The sequence below is a fragment of the Lampris incognitus genome, chromosome 4 (genome assembly GCF_029633865.1).
Source record: "Lampris incognitus isolate fLamInc1 chromosome 4, fLamInc1.hap2, whole genome shotgun sequence".
In the NCBI taxonomy this organism is placed as follows: Eukaryota; Metazoa; Chordata; class Actinopteri; order Lampriformes; family Lampridae; genus Lampris; species Lampris incognitus.
The window spans coordinates 55,720,541-55,745,918 of NC_079214.1; the positions used below are offsets into that span (position 1 = coordinate 55,720,541).

The 25,378-nt window shown below is 45.9% G+C and overlaps 1 protein-coding gene across 1 annotated transcript in view; it reads right to left on the reverse strand.

Moving 5' to 3' along the window:
• The window catches only part of celf6 (CUGBP Elav-like family member 6), a 232,116-nt gene that overhangs the window by 61,213 nt on the left and 145,525 nt on the right, over window positions 1-25,378 (reverse strand). Inside the window, exons 5-11 of the mRNA XM_056279375.1 lie at window positions 24,937-25,016; window positions 14,936-15,109; window positions 13,718-13,865; window positions 12,596-12,745; window positions 11,418-11,480; window positions 10,714-10,794; window positions 7,714-7,857 (exon numbers count right to left, since the gene is read on the reverse strand). Of these exons, the coding sequence (XP_056135350.1) occupies window positions 7,714-7,857; window positions 10,714-10,794; window positions 11,418-11,480; window positions 12,596-12,745; window positions 13,718-13,865; window positions 14,936-15,109; window positions 24,937-25,016 (840 nt within the window). The remainder of the gene's footprint in view (window positions 1-7,713; window positions 7,858-10,713; window positions 10,795-11,417; window positions 11,481-12,595; window positions 12,746-13,717; window positions 13,866-14,935; window positions 15,110-24,936; window positions 25,017-25,378) is intronic.

The following is a 25,378-nucleotide window of genomic DNA, read 5'->3' on the forward strand; positions in this document are numbered from 1 at the left end:
ATGCCAGAAGATTAGTGTTAGGCATGACTAAGTGCTAATATTATGTGTATCTAATGAAATCATTACCTGACAACTCTTTAAAGCAATGCATACCATGTGGTCCTGGCTAACTCAACATGTAGCAAGCAACAAACTTGTCACAAACATTACCATCTACACAAGACATCTACCTACTCGCTGTAATGTAAGGAGCTTTAAATAACAGTAAGTTAACCAATCTGCAAAATTTACAAAGTGATGGTTATGCTGCATTGCTATTACAATACCTCCTGTCAGGTAACGTGGAATTACTGATATTGCCATGCATTTAAAAGCTGTTTAAGGACAATTTCGAAGGGTTTGTGCATCTGCAATCAGTAGTAATGGGCAATAAAGTCAACTGAAGCAATGAAATTATCACGGTGTACCACACTGATGGGAAAAACTGGTGGGCTTCTGCTCAGAGCCTTTCTGACAGTGCCGACAAATACAAGAATGCATTGTACGCAAGCTTCTGTAACGTCATTCAGCAGGGTTGGGGTTAGGGTTGGGTTAGGGCTGGGGTTAAGGTTGGGGTTAGGGATTGGTTAGGGTTGGGGTTGGGGTTAAGGTTGGGGTTAGGAATCCTAAAATCCTCTGCACTAATGTTGGGGGAAGTCATTTTCCACCATTGGAAACAGCTGAGTTGAGAGAACAAGGATGTGTTGTCATTTCTCTAAAATACAGCAGAGATTAGAAACCGAAGCTACCTAGACTGTAGTTTTTCTGTTCACCAACGAACACAATACAAAATTGGCAGGTGGGGGCAGGGGGGGACAACTTTGTTTCACTGCCCTCCAGAGATACAGAAATGATCGGGAACAACTGCAGTTTTTTGCATATTTACTTACCCCTGTTGCAGATAGATAGAGATAATGGTGAAAAATGGCAAGTTTTCCACTTAAATATTTTGGGAAACTATGCATATGATGAAATAGGATTCTGAAAGGTAGGTCACTAATACTGCAACCCGGATTGGTTAAGAAACACACTGGGAAAAGTGAACAAGAAATTAACTTAACAACTGTCACTGGGAAGCCAGGCACTTAACCCTGTGCCTATACTGGAAAACTCCCTGGTGTAAATGTGTGCAGATGTATAAATCTGCAGCAGAGTGCTGCTGGAAAAAAATGAACATTAGTCATTTCCCCCTGGATAAATAGGGATAAATAGGTTTAAAATGACAAAATATAAGAGCAAGCCAGCAATGTATGTGTGTGTGCTTGTGCAAGGGTCTTCTTATTTTAAATATGTGTGTGTGTGTGTGTGTGTGTGTGTGTGTGTGTGTGTGTGTGTGTGTGTGTGTGTGTGTGTGTGTCAGACCTTTGCCAGAAGACCTTTTAAATTCATTTTCCAGTTAAATCCAACTAATTCCACCTCAAGAGGTAAGCTTTGATCACCTTTAAATGTCAATACTGAGGGACCAAATGCAGTGGATTAAGAATAATGTTAGATCCCTCTAGACCTCCAATTTTATAACCATACTACCTGCTCCACACCTGTAAACCTGCATCGGAGCCCATACCCTTAAGCCAGATGTCATTTTTAACTTAAGTTTTAAGTCCTCCTTGTTTGTGGTAAAACATAATTGCAATAATTTTCGATGCAATGTTTCAAATGTTGGGCACTTAGCTGACCTCACCCCAAGCAGTTTACACTGTCGCTGCAACAGCATCAATGCACAGACCGAGAAAAAGACAAGTGACCCTTAACAAGTAGTGCGAAGATTGGAGCCAAAGAGCATCCTTATAAAACTCATTCGACCATAGAATGATGATTTGAGTGCAAAGTACAAGGAAAATAAACAAAAGTATTACAGGAAAGGTATCCGGGTGGCGTGGCGGTCTATTCCTTTGCCTACCAACACGGGGGATCGCTGGTTTGAATCCCTGTGTTACCTCCAGCTTGGTTGGGCACCCCTACAGATGCGGGTGGGAAGCCGAATGTGGGTATGTGTCCTGGTCGCTGCACTAGCGCCTCCTCTGGTTGGACGGGGTACCTGTTCGAGGGGAAGGGGGAACTGGGGGGAATAGCGTGATCCCCCCCACGCACTACATCCCCCTGGCGAAACTCCTCACTGTCAGGTGAAAAGAAGCGGCTGGCGACTCCACATGTATCGGAGGAGGCATGAGGTAGTCTGCAGCCCTCCCTGGATCAACAGAGGGGGTGGAGCAGCGACCGGGACGGCTCGGAAGTGTGGGGTAATTGTCCATGTACAATTGGGGAGAAAAAGGGGGTGAGAAAAAGTATTACGGGAGGAGACAGAAGAGATTCCTTAAAGACTAATTAGAGTAAGCCGACACGAAATATCATCCCAGGGGTGATAAAAACACGAGGTTTTGCTTGAAAAGATGATTCCTCTGTCTATACCAGAAGTTGAGGGGGACTCTGCTGTTCTCAATGTTTTGGAGGGTTATTCCACCACAGGGGAGCCAGGAGATAGAGGAGTTGAAGCCTGCGGGGGTGGGGGTGGGTGGGTGAGATGGTGCCAGGAGTGTCTGAAAGCAGAGCCCAGGCCTGTGTGAAGGGCTGGACCACTGCCTGGAGGTATGGAGGTGTGCAATCCTCTTCAAACCCCGTGCACTAGAACCACAGCTTTGATTATAATACAACCAGCTATGGGCAGCCAGGAGAGGGAATGTAAGACAGGAGGACACGGGAGAATTTGGGGTGGTTGAAGACATATGTGATGGGCTGGGGAGTACTGGGTAATTTCTTTGGTGTGGCGGAGTGTCAAAATTGAAGTTAGGTAACAGGGAGCCACAGTTGTACCGATTGGACATGAGTGGACGTTTAAAATTGCTCTTGGCAACATACACTGAAACTTATCCATTTAACAAAATACCCATAATACGTACCATGAAAGTCTTCAAGACTGTGACACGATGTGCTTCAGATAACCTTGCACGCTGCCATATCTTTCTTTTTTCCCCCTTTTTTGTAGCACTGCTTCAACTAGCTCTATGAACCCTGCATTTGACAGCTGACATGCTTGTCAACTTGCTCTTAAACGCTTATAAATTGCTGTCCTTCCCGAAAATGGAGTGAAAAAAAAAACGTATTGACATTCTGTTCTGTCTCGGCAGAAAGTCATCCCATGCGCTGGATAAAGGATGTTTACCTCAAAAATGTTTACCTCATATGAAGTCTCATATTTTAGCGAAAATGTTACCACCACTGGGCATCCAGGTAGTGTAGCAGTCTATTCCGTTGCCTACCAACATGGGGATCGGCGGTTCGAATCCCCGTGTTACCTCCAGCTTGGTCGGGCGTCCCTACAGACACAATTGGCTGTGTCTGCAGGTGGGAAGCCGGATGTGGGTATGTGCACTAGTGCCTCCTCTGGTCGGTCGGGGTGCCTGTTCGTGGGGGGGACTGGGGGGAATAGCGTGATCCTCCCATGCGCTACGCCTCCCTGGCGAAACTCCTCATTGTCAGGTGAAAAGAAGCGGCTGGCGACTCCACATGTATCAGATCGGAGGAGGCATGTGGTAGTCTGCAGCCTTCCCCGGCAATGTTGTAGTACTCGGGACTCGTGACTCGACTTGGACTTGAGCACTGATGACTCGGACTTGGACTTGGACTCAAGCATTGACTGCATTCGGACTCGGAAGTTGGAGATTAGGACTCGGACTTGTTAATTGATAAAGACTGTTTTTTTGTTTTTGTTAGTTTTTTTTGTAATAGGCCCTAATAATCTGGCATACGATATTGACAGCTATATTAGTACTGTAACCTTGTTCAGTTTCGTGCAAGGGCAGGCACGTGTGTTCCACCTACATGCGGATTCACATGCATACCCTCGTGTTCATATCCTTGATGACTCAGACTCGGACTCGAACTCGGGTAATGGGGACTTGACTCAGACTCGACTCTTCTTTGGGGACTCGGACTCGAACACTGGGGACTCGAGACTCGACTCGGACTCGAGGTTTAGTGACTTGACTACAACATTGCTCCCCGGATCGGCAGAGGGGGTGGAGCAGCGACCGGGACAGCTCGGAAGAGTGGGGTAATTGGCCAAGTACCTTTGGGGAGAAAAAGAGGGGAAAAAAGCCACAAAAAAAATAGCAAATACTGCCATGTGATTGTTTGCTCTTGTAAGTTTTGTGTTTATGTCAATGCTTTTTTTTTTATTTGACTAAAAACATAAATGAATTATATCAATTTAGCTACGTACATCAAAACATGCAAAAGCAGCTGACCATTACAAAGCAGCTGCCTCTACCTCACTGATTTTTTTTCTCCACATTTCAAGCCTCGGTTGTGGACCAGGCATCCTTTTACTGTGTGTACTTAACGCCCCTCCTCCAGTGACCTCATCACCCCATTCAAATGTTCAAGCTTGTCTGGAAGCCCTCCATCTCAAGCGGGATGTTTGATTATCGTCGCATAACACTCATAATCCTTGTCAAAATCTGGCTGACCCGATGGAGGCCAGGCCAAAGATGTGTAATTGGGTCTGTTTGAATAAGAAAAGCAATCAGGTGCTGCGCCCAGTCGGTACTTTAAAACAATATTGTACGAGAAAAGCCTTTCCTTAATTCGAATGAAGAAGCTATGTCCCTTAAAATTCTGCACAAGTAACCAGAAAACCCATAAACCCACCATTTGATAAGCATGACGCTTGCAGTAAACTCTGACTGCATGGCAATAAAACGTTTAAAACACAGTGCGGAAGTGAGCGTTTCTGCAAAATAAATAAATAAATAAATAAGTGACATCAAGATTGCAAATTAAATTAAATATGTGCATGAAATAAAAATACTTCTTTTTAGTGCCAGCTTGCTTTGTTTGTGTCTGTTGTTCATCATGTCTTGTGCTTTTATATGAAGTCCTGATGTCCTTGTTCCATTTGTGTGTCATAATCTCTCTTAGCTGACAATCAGTGTTTGTGTCAATGTCACCAAGACGTATTCCCTTTCATTTAATGTACTTTGCAATAAAAATGATTCACAATCAGGGTCTAATTTTATGTGTGTGTCACAGTCACAAGGACATTTGTTTTAAGATGATAATTTAGATCCATCAAAGTGACAGAGCTCCATCTCCCTCACACCTCTGACATTAATTAACCCCAACAATTAATTATTATCATATTGCTGGGGGTGCAAATAGCTGCCAAGTCTCAATACTTCTTTGGGCTGTCGAATGTAATGTTAGCATCTGATGCATCATGGCAGCTTATACCGACCATTTCTAATTTACCATGGAGAGCTGTAGTGATGTTACCAGTGTTATGTATTTCTGTTGTGTGTGTGTGTGTGTGTGTGTGTGTGTGTGTATACATATGTATTTGTCTGTTAACATATTTGTGTCAGTGTGTTAAAATGGCATGATTTAGCTGTGTGTGGATATCTATCTATCTATCTATCTATCTATCTATCTATCTATCTATCTATCTATCTATCTATCTATCTATCTATATGTATATATGTATGTATGTATGTGATATATATGTATGTATGTATGTGTATGTATATATATAATGTGTGTCTATATATATATGTGTGTGTGTGGGTGTGTGTATATATGCGTGTTAGTATATAGTGTGTATGTAGTATGTATATGTATGTATGTATGTGTGTGTGCGTGTGTGCGTGTATATATATATATATATATATATATATGTACATGCCATATGTCTGCTCTGCTCATTAACCACATGAAAATTAGGCATATTTTTAAGATGGAGCATTCCAAGTTCCTGGAGGAGCCTAATAACTTCACTCCCTTAATGCACAACATCTTCTGTCCAATTTGTTAATGTCTTACACAGTAGCCCCGGGGCTCCCACTATAAAAAGCAGAGAGAAAAGTGTAAAAAAAAAAAAAAAAAAATCATGGGTTAAATTACCATTTTTCAGCCAAGTTCTTAATTAATAGTGGGGCAAACTAAGCCAGTGAGACAGATGAGGTCACCGTCCCCTTATCCTTCCTCCTTGTTAACTGACGGATAATGATAGTAAAAGACAAGCTATATGCTTAAAAAAGGGAAGGAGAGTCTTACGTCGGAGAGAAAAACAGACTGTTCGGGAGTCTGTCCTTTCTCTCTACTCTTCTCCAGCTCTCCCTCGCTCCCAACCTCTTTTCCCTTTGCTCCTCTTTCTCTCTCACACTTTCTCTCCCTCCGAGCCTGTCCCCAGAGTGCTGCTGTCCAACCAAATCAACAACAAGGCCCATGCCGGTCTATTATTATCTCTTTAAGGCCACCGATTCCATCTGCACCTCCTCCACCCTGATGAAATGGATGAGCAACTGGTTTGCTGCTGGGGTGGGGGGGTGGGGGAGTGGGGTGGGGGTGGTGCAAGAGGAAGGGCAAAAGGGGTGGATTGGGTGGAAGTGGCTGGATTGACCAGTTTAAGAAAGGGGTTTTGAGTGGATGACTTTCTCCTGGGTGAAGGAGGCTCAGAATAGGGGAAGGGGAAAGGGGGAGCGTACGCTCATTAGGTTAAGAACGGTCTGATAGTGGAGGATGATGAATCGTTGTGTGTGAAGTAAATGGTAATCACAGAATGACTTTTTGGGTCGACGGTGAGGTGAGATGTCTATGAGGGATTGCGGTCTGATGTGAAATGAGACATGCTGAGGTCTCTGCTGTACCCCACACACACACACACACACACACACACACACACACACACCGCCATCCCTGTTCCCTTGCCAAGCCCACTATCTTGTTAGATAGGCTGAGGAGCTGGGACCGGGAAATATGACACATGCGCTTTCGCTCCCTCGCTCTTCTCCCCACGTGCCTCCCTGCTCAGTGGCATGTATATAAAGCAATCATTAAAACATTAAAATGCAACTTGATTAAGATAAACAAAGGGGAAAATTAATTGCAAGAAACCAACATGGGGCACTGGGACACAGCAACTGAGCAACTTGCTCATTATATTTTACTCATTTAACTAATGCGCCTGTCCAGAGCATTTTGCTGTGAGCAGAATGCATCCATGTCTTTCTCAGGAAGCCTTTGCCAAAACACATGGTATCAGACCGTAGGCAAGCTGATTGCTGTACAGTGTCTCTAACCTCTAGACTACACCGGGCTATATGCCCCAGTGCAGACTGTTAATCTTTTTTTTGCCCCCCTTTTTCTCCCCAATTGTATCCGGCCGATTACCCCACTCTTCCGAGCCATCCCGGTCTCTGCTCCACCCCCTCCGCCGATCCGGGGAGGGCTGCAGACGACCACATGCCTCCTCCGATACATGTGGGGTCACCAGCCGCTTCTTTTCACCTGACAGTGAGGAGTTTTGCCAGGGGGACGTAGCGCGTGGGAGGATCACGCTATTTCCCCCAGTTCCATCTGACCAGAGGAGGCGCTAGTGCAGCAACCAGGACACATACCCACATCCGGCTTCCCACCCGCAGACACGGCCAAATGTGTCTGTAGGGACGCCCGACCAAGCCGGAGGTGACACGGGGACTCAATCCAGCGATCCCTGTGTTGATAGGCAATGGAATAGACTGCCACGCCACCCGGACGCCTGCAGACTGTTAATCTTGTAGAGGGAAGATATTGCTTTCAGCGAAACTCGACAGGGACTTCAACCTGGGGTTCTGGGATGGACTTGCAGCACCCTGCCAACAAATCTACACATCCCAGGATTCGTATATCATCCACCCCCTCCTCCCAACCAAAAAAAAAAAAAATCTATAAACTGTATATCACAGATAACGTTTGACTCACCGAAACATTTGCTTTGATTGGTCGCTCGGTCAACAAAGACTTTGGCGGAGATGACATTGCCAAAAGGCAGGAACATTTGCATGAGCTCTGCGTCTCCGAACTCCTGTGGCAGGTGGTAAATAAACAGGTTGCAGCCTTCTGGCCCTGGTAGGGAGGAAGACAACAGGAAGTTAACATGGGAGCAAAACAGGAGACACCAAGAAAGAAAGAGCCAGAGAGAGGTGGGGAGAGAAAACGGCAGACAGAGGACAGAAAGAGCAGAAAATAAAAAGAGGGGCCAGATTTAGGGAGGGAGAGGAGGACGGGAACAGATAAGCGGAGATTGAGTGAGAAACAAAAAAAAGCGAGCGAGAGAGGAAGACATACACTACGACAGCGAGGAAGAGGAAAGAAAAGAGATAGTAGGCAGAGCACGCATAAAGACATAAGCCAAGTATTTGCCCCAATTACTGTGTGACAGTGCGACTGCCTTCCAATCTCCAATCTCCAGCCTTCCACACTCATCCACCCAGCTGCCACATATTGTACAGGCCAATCTGGGGAGGAGAGGCATGAACTGGAGAGGAGAGCAAGAAAGAGGGAGATAGATAAAGAGGAGAAAGAGAGCGAGAGTGAGTGAGAGAGAGAAAGAAAACTATGGAGAGCAAGTCAGGGAAGAATAGAGAGGAAGACAGAACCAGAGACGGTGGGAGAGCGTGCAGTGTGATGGATTCAGGGACTGCTGTATGTGTGCAGCTGACTGACTGGCTGGCTGGCTGGCTGGCTGGCTGGCTGGCTGGCTGGCTCTCTCCTGTCTCATTGCTCGGGGTGATAGCATGACGAGATGAGACTGGGACTGGTAGGAAGGCAGATAAGAGAGCTGCAGCGGTGGCCGACTGTAGTGTTGCTGTTGCTTGGTGAGATAGTGTGTGTGCATGTGCGTGTGTCTGTGCGTGTGTGTGTGCAGTGTTGATAGAGAGGAGTCGGTTTTAGGAGGAGTCTGGTGGGGGGGGGGCTCATACGTCATACTTCAAAAATAGGTGGTTCATATCAGGGGGAGGGGATGCCTACAAACTTAGGTTTGGTTCAATTTGTCATTTTGCTAGCGAGCTCTGCACCAACGGTTTGGTAATTAGTCAACGCTTTTTCCTGGCAGTCAGTTGGCAACACCCCTTGCTTTTGGATTTTGACCACTTCACATTTCCCTTCCACACATATCTGCATCGGTTCTCATGTTGTGAAGTGTGATGTCCAAATCCACATATCTTATAGCTACTCCAACATGAACCTTTTTAAATATAAAAACAGTAGCAATAGTCAAACTGAATGTGACATGTTATTTATCCATCCATCCATTATCCAAGCCGCTTATCCCATTTTAGGGTCGCGGGGATGCTGGAGCCTATCCCAGCAATCATTGGGCGGCAGGCGGGGAGACACCCTGGACAGGCCGCCAGGCCATCACAGGGCTCACACACACACACATGCACACCTAGGGACATTTTAATATGGCTGATTCACCTGACCTACATGTCTTTGGACTGTGGAAGGAAACCGGAGCACCCGGAGGAAACCCACGCGGACACGGGGAGGACATGCAAACTCCACCCAGAGGACGACCCGGGACGACCCCCAAGGTTGGACTACCCTAGAGCTCGAACCCAGTACCTTCTCACTTTGAGGCGACCGCGTTAACCACTGCGCCACCGTGCCGCCCTGCAACATATGTTCATCTCATATCTGCATCAGTCAATAGGTGTTGTTATTATCGTCATCATTTGATGTGTAGGGAAGTAACACAAACAATTGTTTTCTAAAACTAGGCACACCGAAAATGACATCATTTAAAGGTGAACTCTTCAAGGGCAAAAAAAATAAAAATAAAAATGTTTTATAAGTTTAACACGACCCATTGGAGATTATGAGGAGCATGGATTTTATGTGATGACAAACAGGCGGAGGTAACGCAGAAATGAAGCGGTCAGTGTGCAGCAGGAGGCAGAATGTGAGGCTTGATTGTGCCTGTTTGTTCTGGTTTAGGTGTGTCTTATTAAATGGCAGGACTGCAGTGTGTGGCAGTGGACTGGGACAGACTGGGAGAACAGCCAAAACCCAGAGGAGGCCAGTACTCAGACAGGTCACTAGCTCAACTAATAATAGCCGTGTGTGTGTGTGTGTGTGTGTGTGTGTGTGTTACCTCTACCTCTATAATTCTTGCTAATGATGAAAATGCTCCACAGTAGCAGTGAGAGATAGTCACTCTTCGCTATTTATGTACGTGTGAGTGTGTATAGTGTGCGTTCGTGTGAGAATATAGGTGCCTATGTGTGTGTGTGTGTGTGTGTGTGTGTGTGTGTGTGTGTGTGTACAACTTCTTTTGAAAAGAACAACAGCCTTGGATGTTAGTACACGTGTTTGCAGAAATTCGAGTCCCTCAAACTCAGAAGCAACCGACATTTCTATTCTTTATCGTCATGAATCTCAGCACACTGACGAGTATGTGTAACATCAAACACAAACTAATACTTCTTCAAGGCAGTGTTGGAAATACTTAATTTCGGAGTTTCCATTCTGAATATTCAAAACCACTGTACAGTAATCCAGATGAATAATAGTAAATGACAAATGGTGTCAAGAAGAGTGATTTACCATGGCAGTATATCCTATGCTTTATTACATCTAATGCTGAGGCATAAGAACACTAAACTAGGAATGGTAATAAATGATTATGCATGCACCTAATTAATCTAATGAATATTTATAACCACTTAAACACATTGTAATGGACTGATTAAGCAGTCCAACGCAGTGAGTTTGAATTAGTGCAGTTTTTGAATAATGACAGAGTAACTTTCCATCTCACTGCTAATGTTCTTCTCTTTAAATGGGGAGCCTTTTTCTCACATTTTCCCTGGCCGGCTTTTTTCCTCCCTCGCTAATTCAAAGCAGCACAGCTACATTAGAATGGAAGATGGCAATTATCACCTTTTATCTTGGGTGGGCGCGCTTGCTCGTTCTTACCTTCCCTCTGTTGCTGGGGGATGATGGTTGGTTGCTGGGGGAACGCTTGGCTTATTGGCGCATAGGCGGCAGGGTAGGCTGCTGTTGCAAAAGGGAAAGCCAGAGTGGAATATTTCCACATCTCCATTTTCATATTTGACAAATCAAAACTCAAAATCATTATTCCATTGTTCATTTGCAACCTCCAGACATTGCATGAGTAAATTGCATTACAGCTCAGAGCCCGGGCTCATTTTGGTCGTTTGGGGCATCACACAAAGAGTAGAGCAAAGCAAACGGGGCACAGTGCAGTTCAACTTGGCAGGAGACAGTAATAGAAAGAGAGAGAGAGAGAGAGAGAGAACGAGAACTTACACAATCCTAAAGATAGCCTTAGTGTCAGGAAGAAAGCTGTACTTAAGAGCAGTCTATATCATCTATTGTGTAGGAGGCTATGGCAGGTTCAGACCTCCAGCTCTCGGTGCACTTTTGGAATTAAGATTTTTGTGTGGGCGTATAATCAAGTCAACTGTAAATCCCTTTTCAAGCCTAATGTAAAGTGGCCTAATCCGGAAGAAAAAAACTGGCTGGTCTTCGCGTCCTCACAGACTATCGCCTCCTGCCACAGTGTTTACTAGTGTGCCAGAAAGGAAAGAGAGATGCTAGTGGAGGCAGGGGTGCAGAAGGAGGACAGTGAAGAAAAGGAGTTAGGAGAGACAGATCACCTGCGTAGTGCTGCACGCCCGCATAAGCCTGCTGGAGAGGGTCAGTCACCGTCGGACTCTGTGCTGCAGAGATAGACAGAGGGGCGGGGGGTGAGAGGGATGGGTGCAGTAGAATAGAGAGAGAGAGAGAGAAAGAGAAAGAGAGAGAGAGAGAAATAATGGGGAGGAAGTGGACATGAAGAGGAAAAAATGTGCAAAGAAAAAAGACAGAAGATGAAGGAGAGAAAAGGAAGACAAAGGATGATGGAGGACAAGGTGAGGAAAGAGAATACCGAAAAAAATAAAGATATGGATTTAAGAAAGAGAAAACAAGGAAGAGAGTGAAACAGGGGAGAAATGTGTGAGGATGAGAGAGTGTGTGCCAGAGAGAGAGAGAGAGAGAGAGAGAGAGAGATGTTAGGGAGCAAGACAGAAAGGGGCTAAGCTATAGGAACCATCAGGGGTTGAGATCACACAGGGAGCGAGGGAAATTTGGGCTGTCATATCTCACAGTTCTTCAAAATGCCTGTTCGCCCCAGATGTTTGCATCAAATATTAATGACATGCCAAACAAACCGCTTTGTAGTTCATTACCATTGCAGCTGCCTTGCATAATGCAGAGATGGGGTGTGTGCATGCGCGCGCATGTGTATGTGTGTGTGTGTGTGTGTGTGTTTGGTGTGCGCGTGCATCAATTCTTGAGGAATCAGTCCCAGACAATATTAAGAAGCTAAGGAGGGGCTGAGACACGTTAAATTAATCACATTAGACTGATGGATGAACTATTGGATTCATCATGAAATCAGGGCTGGCTGCTCAAAAAAAATAAAAAAATAAAAAAAGACCTGCAGAACTCGCTTGTGTCTGACCCTCGAGAGCGAAATATTTCAATTCAACGGAGGAATCAGTGATACGAGTGTGAAATCAAAAAAGAAATTCAACTTTTGAAAAATGTATTGTGTTACAATTCATGGTGGACACATACCGTCTTTCTTTCAGATACTTCTTTGGTGCTTTTATTTTACTAGTAAGGCGGTGGTAGGAAAAGAAAGAGCTTACAGTTCTAGGCTGTCCGCATTACAAGTAAACAACTGTAGCGGACCAGAGTGGTCACAGGTAGGGGACCTTGGGAACACAAACGCTTCAAATGTGTGTCAAGTTTTACTATCTGGCAAGGAAGTTAGGCTTGATTGGCTCACCTGGGTAAGGATGAATACCATTAGTGTAGATGGGTTCAGAGGTGGGCTGACCGTTGCTCTGAGGAGGGAGGGCGCTGAACCCGTTGACCCCAATGGGGGCAGCTATGCTGGGCACGGCTGTGGCGCTGATGCCCGGGGGTGTGCTGGTGCCTGCAAATAGACACGGTTTCATTAGGGGAACCACATGGTGCATGGCCCACATGCTACCTAATTCAGACGAACACCTGATTGGACGCAGGAGCCCCCGCGGCGTCTTACCGCTTTTCCTCCTTGAGGTAACATTCCAAGCCTGTCACCTTGTCAATGCCTTTTTTGCGCTGATGGATTATTGTTAATATTATTATTCTAATCCGGGTGAAGGGCATTTAAGTCATGCTGGATTAAGTTTGATAGACATTACCTGGCCATGTGTAGGTTTTGAGATTACAAATGCGGGATACAGTGGCAAGTCACATTATTGAACACACTGGCAGCGACCGTCCCTTCAGGCAGCCTGCCTACTTAGTGTCGAGCCATCAAAGCTCTTCATGACAAGGACCAGGAGGATAGGTCAGACTAAGGTCCAGGATTATCTCACACAAATCTTTGCTCTTATATTGTGTAAGCCAAGGACTCTGCATCCAAAGTCAATGGATTGGCTCTGTTCCCGGAAAACACACAGAATCAGAGAGAGAGAGAGAGAGAGAGAGAGAGAGAACGACACAATGAGAGAGAGAGAGAGAGAGAGAGAGAGAGAGAGAGAGAGAGAGAGAGAGAGAGAGAAGGGAGGAAAAACACACTACACTGTGGCTGCCAATATGAGTCAGGGGATACTGTACATCATCTTGTTTCAAGCCACACTCAATAAAAGGCTTCCCCTTCTTTAGTACTTACTTTGGTTCTTTACTTAACACTGGCAATGTCAGCTTCAAGTTCAAAAATGGAGCCTATATCCCAAAAATTGAAACAAGGGCAAAGAGGCCCGGAATGAATATGTTATGACCGACTCGGTAATTCTTGCTGCTGATTAAAATGTTCCCCGATAGCAGTGAGAGATGGAGAGCACACAAATGTGTGTGGCACAGGCTTGCCACTGTGTGTGTGTGTGTGTGTGTGTGTGCGTGCGTGCGTGTGGGTATGTACCTGAGGAAGGTGTCATGGGGGTAGCCACCAGACCGTTGACATTGAAAGCTGCCATTTGCTGCATTTGCGCGGCGGCAATGGCTGCCATGGGGTTCAGGTAGGAGCCTTGTGTCGCAGCCATCAGGGCTGCTTGCTGTTGCATCATCTGCTGTAGGATTAAAGAGCAGTGGGTACGGAGGGAGCGGGAGCGAGGTGGAGCGAGGAAAAGCCAGAGCAAAACAGAAAGGGGCACGAGATATAGCAGGAGTGATGAAGAGAAAGAAGGAGAGAGAGAGAGAGAGAGAGAGGGAGAGGAGGGTGAAATAGCCGCAGAACCAGAGCATGTTTACTCTCACATTCCTGTTTGCTTGGCCCCTGCCTTGTTCTTGAGCAGAGTGGCCTTGTGTTGCCCTGCGGCGCTGCTTCCCAGTGATGGCAACGCTGCTTTGGCCGCGTGCTCATTACGGCCGGCAGTCAAAGGCTACCAGCCTATGAGACGAGTTTAGAGCTGCAGAACAGTAATGTTTAATTGAAAAAAAAGCATATATATATACATATATGTGGGTGACACAGCAAGGGGGCGCGGGTCGGAGAGACTAGCAGAACAGGCGAGATGAGAGAAAGAGCGAGATGAGTGCATGAGTGGGTGAGTCTGTCAGGGTTATGGTGCAAGTGCTAACTATCACAGACTTCTAAACTTGGGATTGTGGCATTCACACATGAATATGGATTTTGGGAAAGACAGGGTGGTGAGGGGGTGGCAATAACATGCGGCTCTGTCAGATATTCAGGCAGTCGTGGTGGTTCTATACATTGCAAGAAGTGGGCTTCGTGACAAGATTGCGGGTTTAAAAACCATAGGCTAACTGAAATAAATCCATCCAGGAGAGATTGGTTAATGAATTATGGTGTCGTCCGCCACCCTCCCTCAACAACCACCATCGACATGCCCTTTACACTTAACCGGGGTCTTACTTGGCAGCTCCCAGATGTGAGTATGTGTTAATGTATGGATATGAGTTGAAGTGCTGTTGAAATAAAGCATGTCTGCTCAGGATGTCTTTCCTGAATAGATAACACAAAGCACAAAAACACAAGAAGCAGTCTTCTCTATTTGTCCTGAAACATACTATAGAGTGTAAAGCTCTGGGGTGCTTGCATGCCTAGTGGGAGAGATTGTGAGTTCAAAACGCCACATGAGAAATGTTCTTTCGTCTTAATTTTATTTTTAAAGCTCACCGTCTCCTCCCCCGCCGAGCTGAGACTTACAGCATGAGAATAGGCGCCATAGGCCCCAAACTGGATGGTCATTGGACTGAAAATGCCGAGCTGGCCCGCCATTTGGTGCATCCTACGTAGGGTCCTCTCCTTATCCGTGTCTGCGAACTTGACAACCAGGCTTGATGAGGCCCCCTAGAGGGACACAGATGTATATGGTTATGGAAACATTGATATTTACTGTAAGTAATAATAATAACATTTAGTAATGCACACAAACATACACACACTCATACACAGTAAACTAATATTATACTTTTTTTTTTATCCCCCCCCCCCTTTTTCTCCCCAATCGTATCCGGCCAATTACCCCACTCTTCCAACCTGTTCCGGTTGCTACTCCACCCCCTCTGCCGATCTGCGGAGGGCTGCAGACTACCACATGCCTCCTCCGATACATGTGGAGTCACCAGCCACTTCTTTTCACCTGACAGTGAGGAGTTTCGCCAGGGGGATGTAGCGCATGGGAGGATCACGCTATTCCCCCCAGCTACCCTTCCCCCCTGAACAGGCGCCCCGACCGACCAGAGGAGGCACTAGTGCAGTGACTAGGACACATACCCACATCCGGCTTCCCACCCGCAGACATGGCCAATTGTGTCTGTAGGGATGCCCGACCAAGGCGGAGGTAACACGGGGATTCGAAGCAGCGACCCCCATGTTGGTAGGCAATGGAATAGACCATCACGCTACCCAGACACTCCACTAATATTATACGTCTAACTAAGGGATGACACACTCAAATATATGACGCAAATGCCAAGAATCACCCTCATGTAAAGGCAAAGGTGTTTGTCTAGCAAAAAAAAGTGCAATATTTTAACAAGGTGAACATTTTTTTGCTATTACAACTTCTGTCTCCTCGTCTGTCGATTTCAGCAACTTATGGCAACCGTAAGTGATAACTTCTGCAACTACCGTATTCACTTTTAGTCAGCATACTTGGCAGCCTGCACCAGACAGCTGGCCAGCCAAATGAAGAATAGTTTGTGTGCACGACCAAAATAAAACTTACTTGGAGCAAAAACAAATAAAATAACACAGATACAGCTAATTCAGTTGCTATATCTCATATCATTTGTGACGCTAGCATCATGGTGTCACCTACTGACACTTTGAAGATAATCGGGGATTTCTTAGACACACCTGAAAACTCCATGTATCCAGTCCATTCTGTGCTAAACTGAGTATGATTAACATATGTATGTATTTACCAATTTATTTATTTTTTTGGATTTTTTTCCCCTTTTCCCCCAGTTGTACTTGGCCAATTACCCCACTCTTCCGAGCCATCCCAGTTGCTGCTCCACCTCCTTCGCCAACCCGGGGAGGGCTGCAGACTACCACATGCCTCCTCCGATACACGTGGAAAGGTGAAAAGAAGTCAGCCTCTCCTTTTCACCTGACAGTGAGGAATTTCGCCAGGCGGATGTAGCGTGTGGGAGGAGCACGCTACCCCCCCAAACAGGCGCCTCTACTGACCAGAGGAAACGCTAGTGCAGCGACCAGGACACATACCCACATCCGGCTTCACATCTATAGACACGGCCAATTGTGTCTGTAGGGACACCCGACCAAGCCAGAGGTAACACGGGGATTCGAACCAGCAAGCTCCATGATGGTAGGCAACGGAATAGACTGCCACGCCACCTGGACGCCCAACATATGTATTTATCATGTCAACATTTGAATACGGTAGGCTGATGGTTTTGCTCGAGGTGCACAAATAATGGACATCTTTAAGCCACCAGGAGTTCAGCATTCTCCCCGTCTCGTGGCATTATGCTTGACAGAGTCCAAACGGAGAGGCAAGAACGTTTTTCACATGCAGATATTACCCTTACATCGTTTGTCGTACGACTTATGTTCCGGTCAACACACTGCAATCAGCATCACAAGTGTGTCTGTGTGTGTCAGAGTGGGCACATCCTGTCACTGCAGACTTCGAGGGTCGTTTTCCTGTATATTACCACACATACGGAGGCATTCTTATTCCTTTTATTTTATGGTGACTATGTCATTTCTACTGAATAATGCTAAATTTACTCAATACTCCAAGCCTCCAAGACCTCATTTCTCTAAAAGCTTGCGGGGGGAATGGAACTAAATTTGTCCCTTTAATGACTCCAGTCATTCAGCCGTCAGGGTTAAATGAATGAGAACAGTGTGTGATATTTGCTTTTGTGAACTTTCTAACTCCACTGTATACACTGGTAGTGAACTATGATCCTAACCAGATCCCGAAGGAGTCCCAGTCCCCCCCACTGGTGAAGCTCCACTGAATACAATGCTAGGTAATTAGGTCTGACAAAAGCCTTCAGCATGTGGAGGGTGAAGTATTGACTAATGGCACTGCCTTATGGCAGATATAGTTCCGTATTGATGTCCGATGCTCCTGAGTTTGCATCCAATTAAATCATTTGAGAGACAAAGACCAGAGTCAGTTCCTCATGTGACATCCAGGCAACGAGGGTGTGTGTGTGTGTGTGTGTGTGTGTGTGTGTGTGTGTGTGTGTGTGTGTGTGTGTGTCTGTGTCTGTGTCTGTGTGTGTGTGGGGGGAGAGAGAGAAAGAGAGAGAGAGAGACAGAGAGAGAGATGATGAGGAGGCTGTCAGGCAGACAAAGCAGACACAGACACTGTCATGAGGACCGGGCTCCTATTTAATTACAGGCAGTGCATGCTGGGAAAGAACGTGTAGCACCAGGACAGAAGGACACGGGCAGCCAGGGGGCAGTCAGGATATGATTAGCAGGATCATAAAAGCAAAGACATGGGGAGAAAAGGACTCCATAATCACAACGTGGATTCATCTTTCTTAGAACGTCTCACCCTGTCAGGGTCAGCGTAAAATTCAGGCTTTGATTTAGATTACCATATTTTCTTTAGGTGTAAAAAGTTAAGACAGCGATTGAACTGCATAGCACCAGAGACAGATGCAGCCCGCCGGGGTGGATGCTTGTGGGAGCATCACTAATACATGAATTGTTCTACGTGTGTACGTATACGTGCATGTTATCAGCATGTCACCTTGACAAAACCTCGAGCGAGAAAGGTCTGAGCCACCTGCTGGGCCCAGGTCTGCAGAGGTACCCGTACGAGAAACATGAAAAAGTAGTTATTTAAACAGGGAATCATAGAAACAAACAAACCGAAGCTCCGTGAAGCTGAACACCATTATTTCCCAGAATGAGTGTATTCAGTCAGTCAGAAAACAGTCCTAATCACATTTAAAAGCACGATGATTTCCAGAGGAAATCATACAAAAGACAGTTTATCCTGTTTTTGTTTTTTTTGGGGGGGATTTTCCCCCCTCTTTTTTTCTCTCCAATTGTATCCGGCCAATTACCCCACTCTTCTGAGACTACTACATGCCTCCTCCAATACACCTGGAGTCACCAGCCACTTCTTTTCACCTGGCAGTGAGGAGTTTCTCCAGGGGGACGTAGCACGTGGGAGGATCATGCTGTTCCCCCCAGTCCCAAACAGGCACCCCGACCGACCAGAAGAGGTGCTAATGCAGTGACCAGGGCACATACCCACATCTGGCTTCCCACCTGCAGACACGCCCAATTGTGTCTGTAGGGACGCCCGACCAAGCTGGAGGCAACACAGGGATTCGAACCGCCGAGCCCCGTGTTGCTAGGCAATGGAATAGACTGCCACACTACCCGGACGTCGAGTTTATCCCGTTTTTGTGAGCCCTTTCGAGAAAATTTGAATGGTAACAGTGAAGTGCATCTTCAGCAGCATCTCCCTGGGAAGCTCACAAGCGTTGTGGGTTAGTTAGCAACATGGTTGTTAATCCAGACGAATCTTCCCTGAAACAGCGATTTTTGCGACCTTACCCTTTCCCTGGGTCCAACCCCAGCCTGAACCACTGTTTTTCTTTCCTTTTTTTTTCCTACCCCGAATTTATAGGCGCTAATAGAGAAAGAGAATTTACCGGCAGCAAAAAAGTCACCGACAACACAGACTGGCAGAAGCTGCTGGGAAGGTTCTCCTTCATAGGTTTTAAGCAAATATTCTGCAAAGTCATGCGCATAGCGCTTCATAAACTATTCTATTAACGCAGCCATGAGAATGTGTTGGCTGCAGATAAGTATGAGCGAGGAGCCGGGGAATGACGGAAGGCATCAGTGCAGACCCCAGGGACACTACGTCTCAGATGGGATCGTATCAAAGCCAGCCAGCACCCCACCTCAGGCCAAGGGAGACCCATCTGGTGCTGCTCCCAGGATGCCATTTCAATTAGCTAAATCAATACTCCAAAGCACTGGCTTTAATAGCACACTGTTTATTCCCTTTTTAATTTCATTTCATCCCACCTCGTGACCTTTCTCTGTTCTTTCTCAACTTTACGGGACCGGCGAAAGGGACCGGGGCTGCTGGATCTAATGAGGCCAGCGCTGTGTAAACATCTTCCTCCGGCAGTGTGCTCGTCGAGCCTCCCGCAGCACAGGGGCCTGGCATTTATATCACATTCATTTTCTGCTTTGTGTATCTATGTTCTTTAGTCATTTAATATCTCATGAAGAATACGTTGTGAGTGTTGGGACCGGGAGAGCCTGAGGCGGCCTGCACTCACTGCTCCATGACTCAGGATAAGACAAGTCTGGCCTGCATCGACTTCTCCCAGTAGACCAATCTGCTGTAGACAAGAGCCTGGCAGGAGACCCGGTCTGCAGCATTTGCACAGAGGAGCCAGAGCAACAAAAAAAAACACTCCCGTAACCCATGCACCCATGGTCAGTACTGCCGACTGGCCAGAGGCGTTAACTCCTGACAGTCACTGTATCAAACCGAAAAGAAAAGGTAAAAATAAAATGAAAAGAATTCCTGCTCTAAAGTGAAAGAGAGGAATTTCATCAGATTGTCAACCCTGCAACAAAATATCTCCTGTCAACAACAGGAGATTCCACTTCTTTCATTGCTGGCTGCATCTAAGGCCCGATCTGACAAAAACAGACTTCACGAGAGCAAGATCTCCCTTGGCAATTGCAAGTTTCCATCCATTTAAAGTGAGAATGATAGGGTGGCCAGGTAATGAAGGAACAGGTGACAAGAGACAACGGGTGCTGGATGCAAAGCAGCCACTCCTTGCTGGTGGCAGAAAATCACGAGCTGACAAACAAACAGAATAATAACCTCCACCGGCATGATTCCTCTACCTGGGGAGAAAATGAATTCGGTGAATTTGATAAGGGCCAACAGGGAGCCTTCACTTTTGACAGATACAACTAAGGAATTTGTCATGGGTTCAAAAACTAATCTAATTCCTTGAACAACACACTTGACTTGCGAAAAGCTCCTATATTGGATTTTGTATAGGGCACACAAAATGTGCGGAGGGGAAATACACAACGGTAATTGAGGGATTAGAACTGAGCTACACTTTTATCTGAGCATCTCTACGATACAAAGACAGTGGTGTTAAGTGTCTAACAACAGGCAGACACTCATCTGTCACCCCTTAAAGAACCTTACAGCAGCATAAGATTACAAGCGACACATTGTAGGTAAAACTGTCACTTTTGAAAGGATATTAATCATTAACACCTAATGTGGTTAAGAGCCATTTTCTCCCATGCTAAGCAAACATCTAATTGCTAATTCTAAATTGCAAATGGGAACATCATGAGGTTTTTTTTCTAGCCGTTACCAGACTTCATTCTCCCTTGAGGGGTTAATAGAAAATCAGTAATGAATTAATTGAATAAACCAAAACAAGTTTGCCCAGTAATTAGATGAGCCCCCTGTGCGGTCCTCATGTCCAAGTCTTTGAACCTCGCCACATCCCAGCCTGCCTCACGGGAAGACCAGCTCTCATTAGCGGTGGAGGAGGCTGTCTTGGTGGGTCCTCACTGTCCACCACATGCTGCTGTAAGCCGCTATATGTCTCCGCATCAAATCGAGACAAAGACGACGAACACTGTCGTTCATCGCCGTTTTCGCATTTCAGCACAAGATATAAAATCCAAGTCAGTTTCTACCGTAGCTTCATTTGATTTTTGACAAGGCGTGGTATGGTACATTGATATGCTCTGTAGCTCGTTCTTATCTCCCATTAATTCCATGCAGCAGTATCACACACATGTACACCGACGTTGCTGCCAACACCAGCGAGCTCCGCAGGCCCTGTCAACCACACCATGACACCGAACACGACAATGTCTGCAATTTGCTGGGTGCTGTCTGCCTGCCCTCGGCTGTGCCATTTGAAGCCCTGCCACCTGTGCCTCCGCAGCCTTAATTCAACATCTGAACCAGTGACTGCGCCTGTTTAGGGACCCAATCACCTTTTAAGTTAATTTCTAGGGCACCTGCAATTCACAATAAGCATCAATTAAAGCTATGACACGATCTATCAGCCCATGCCCTTCGGTGGCATCCCTCGCCCTTTGGCTTCATTAAAGCCTTTCATTTCAGGCCAGTATATTTTGGTGCAGGTATTATTTATGGCGTACGAGTGCGTGCCAGGTAACACAGATGCTGTAGAGAGAACATTAAGAGAGAGAGAGAGATAGAGAGCTCTTTGTTCAAGGTTCATCCAGACCCCACAGCTGGCAGCAGCAGTGAGCAGAGCAACCCACTCTCTGGATCCTGCCTCCTGTTAGTTTGTTGTTGACGACATGTGGCAGTGATATTATCCAAATTAACTGCATCCCCCTTCGGTATCCAAGCTTTAGCTGGGTACTAATGGCCACCTTGCTTATTAATCTGAGTGGGAGTTGGATTTGGGGACAGGAGGAGAACAGGTGCAGGGATAGAGGTAGAGCGATATGGATAATATATATTATTAATGAACTTTTGGATAGCGGTTGATCCACCCTGGGTCTGTTTGGGACTCCATATGTCGCCTTGGACAAGTCATTTGCAGCAGAACTCAGTTGGCGGTTTGTGACCTACCCCAGCCAGGTAATAAAAAAGAATATAACTCCCAAAGGGGAAAAATACGGAAGTATTCCAAGGTGTAAATATTCTATACTTGATCAAGTGTCATTCAAATGAATGACGGGAAAGCAGTCTTAACAGTATTAAGTTGGTTATTATAACCCTAAGAAGGTGCTCTTTACTCATTGCAAGTCTAAATACAACCAGTATGAATATTTTTTGGCCATGGGCCACTGGGTCTATTAAATTTCAACCACTGGCATTCAGTGACAATGTAAGCACAGCAAACAGACCCTGGCTTACACTGACTCAACCGCTGATTTCCCTCCTTCACTACAGTACTTCAACCTAATGCAAAATGAGGCAGCATCAAAAAGTTGTGTAAATTACATCTGGCTGGCAGTGCACTATCTTGTTGCCAGAGAGTGTCCGTAAATATTTATTGCAGAGTGGAGTGTGTGAAGGTGTGGGTATCTGCCAGGGAAGAATATGTGCTTGTGTGTACAGCTGTGTGGAGCACGCACACACTCTGCACTGGCACGGAGATGCTTTGCAATCTATCATTTGTTTTACTGAAGCATCTTCACTGGTGGCCTTTTTCAAGCCAATACATGCACACCCAATTTGTAATTAACTGTGGGTCGACAAGAGTTGCAGGAAGTCCGATAATGAGGAGGACTCTCAGTATGTTGTGTGCAAGCAGCTGATGAATACAGCAGGAAAACACATTATGTCCGTCGATGACTGGCTTTGCTGCTGTCTAATGAACACACTACAAATTGCCACATTATCCCATAGAACAGCATAGGTCAGTATTTACCACGTTTGAGCTACTTTTCACAAGATTAACAACCCCCACTCTTCAGCGACTGGGAATATATAGGGATATCAAGGCTAATCATTTGTTTCCTTCATCTCATAAGTTCTCTATTGCAAAGTGGACCAATGCAATTTTAGCAACTCACTACAGTTCCATCTGCAGCTGCAATTAAACTTCATGTCACGCTAAAACACTGAATCTTCCCAGATGACACTTTCCTGTCCACTTACATAGTATGATAAGCCCTGTTTCTCCTGGCACAATACACTTTGCTGACAGTGTACACCACAATACTCTGTGAGGTCTCTGCACCAGTGTCATTCACACAATTGGCTACTGGAGAGATTCTGGTGAAGATTCTGCAGTCCGACTAAGCAGCAATATACTACTATCCATCCATTATCTGAACTGCTTATCCTGCTCTCAGGGTCGCGGGGATGCTGGAGCCTATTCCAGCAGTCATTGGGCGACAGGCGGGGAGACACCCTGGACAAGCCGCCAGGCCATCACAGGGCCCACACCACACACACACACCGATTCATACCTAAGGACAATTTAGTACGGCCAATTCACCTGACTTACATGTCTTTGGACTGTGGGAGGAAACCAGAGCCCCCGGAGGAAACCCACGCAGACACAGGGAGAACATGCAAACTCCACACAGAGGACGACCTGGGATGACCCACCAAGGTTGGACTACCCCGGGGCTCGAACCCAGGACCTTGCTGTGAGGCGACCGCGCTAACCGCTGTGCCACTGTGCCGCCCATACTACTATCCATAACAATAAATAATTTCCCATCAAATGGGGCAAGTGGTTGATATGTCAAAGATATGTACCAGCTTGACCATCCTCTCTACAAACTCTTAGACCTCGAGCAACAAAGAGGGGACGGGTAGGTTCCATCTGAAGCAAACTGATGTCACTGACTAAGAAAAAAAAAACTTTTTTTTAATCCCCCCCTTTTTTCTCCTCAATTGCACTTGGCCAATTACCCCACACTCCGAGCCGTCTGGGTCGCTGCTCCAACCCCTCTGCCGATCCAGAGAGGGCTGCAGACTACCACATGCCTCCTCCGATACCTGTGGAGTCACCAGCCGCTTCTTTTCACCTGACAGTGAGGAGTTTCACCAGGGGGATGTAGCACGTGGGAGGATCAAGCTATTCCCCCGTTCCCCCTCCCCCCTGAACAGGCGCCCTGATCGACCAGAGGAGGTGCTAGTGCAGTGACCAGGACACATACCCACATCTGGCTTCCCACCCACAGACAAGGCCAATTATGTCTGTAGGGACACCCGACCAAGCCGGAGGTAACATGGGGATTCAAACCGGCGATCTCCGTGTTGGTAGGCAACGGAATAGACCGCCATGCTACCCGTACGCCCCCAAGAAAAAATGTTTTAACAGCCAACAACTGACTGATTTTACAGTCATGTTTTATATGTTATGTTTTTCCCCCCAAAATATATTCTGCATAATTCAGTCCTTGTATTGTAAGTACATACTAGTGGAAATAAATTTAGATGAAAACCGAAACATAACATCTGCCCATTTGTTTGCACTAGACATGCATATCTTCAGCACTGCCAGTTTTCCATGGTTCCAATTTCAGTCCTTATGCATTAATAAGCCGATACTAGCACATGCTCCAAGATATCTTCTAAGGACACATTCAAGGATTCGTGTACTGTGCACGGAAATTATTTTTCTTTATAAGGTTGTGAATGTAAACACTCTATATCGGGACTGCTGAAAAGGTGGTGGAAAAGCTTGAGAAGGAAATGGATATTGAGGGAAACGACAGAAATAATGAGAGTGCAGCTGTGTGCTGTAAGATGGTGGACGCTGACTGTGGGAATCTTTTGTGTAAAATAATTCACAGCCAAAAGTGTGTTTGAGACTGTGGAACGTCAGTATGCTTTGAAAAGTCACGCTGTAAAAAGCAGAGATCTCGGTTGCTTGTTCTTTGTATTTATAGTCTAGCATCCCTTTATATGTCTACATGCATATGTGTGTCTGTTTTATTGTTTGTGTGTATATGTATGGTAGAGAGAGAGAGAGAGAGAGAGAGAGAGAGAGCAAGAGAGAGAGTAAGCGAGAGAGGGAGAGAGAGAGGGAGAGAGCAAGAGAGACAGCGAAAGAGAGAGTGTACTGTACGTGAGCCAATACATGTATTTGTATGTGAATGTCTGTCTCTGGGTTGTGTGTCCTTTTGTGTGTCAGGAGTGTGTATCAATGTGTTGTACTCACAGGCATGGTCTGTCCGCCGTGCAAGCTGTTGATGGCGGCCTGTGCTTCCGCGTGGCTGGAGAACTTGACAAAGGCACAGCCTGTGTACCCATGAGGAGAGAGAAAGAGAGCGAGAGAGAGAGAGAGAAAGAGAAAGGGAGAGAGAAGGGTGGATGAGGGGGGGCAGCAACGTTAGTGAGCGCTCCGTGAATATAGTTTCAAAAAAATTTTTCATTACCATTATTTTCATGTTATCTAGTTTGTTAATATATTCTGCCATTTGTGTTTTCGGTGCATAACTCTGAATAAATCAGTTTAATTGTAGTGAAGGAATAAGCTGCATGGAACATCTTGTCCCTTGCCCATTTTTAATTCCACCCCCACCACTCCAGAGCATGGAGCCAAGGAATTTACCATCCTGACTTGTTTGTGATTATTAATCTGTTTAATATTTACACGTTGT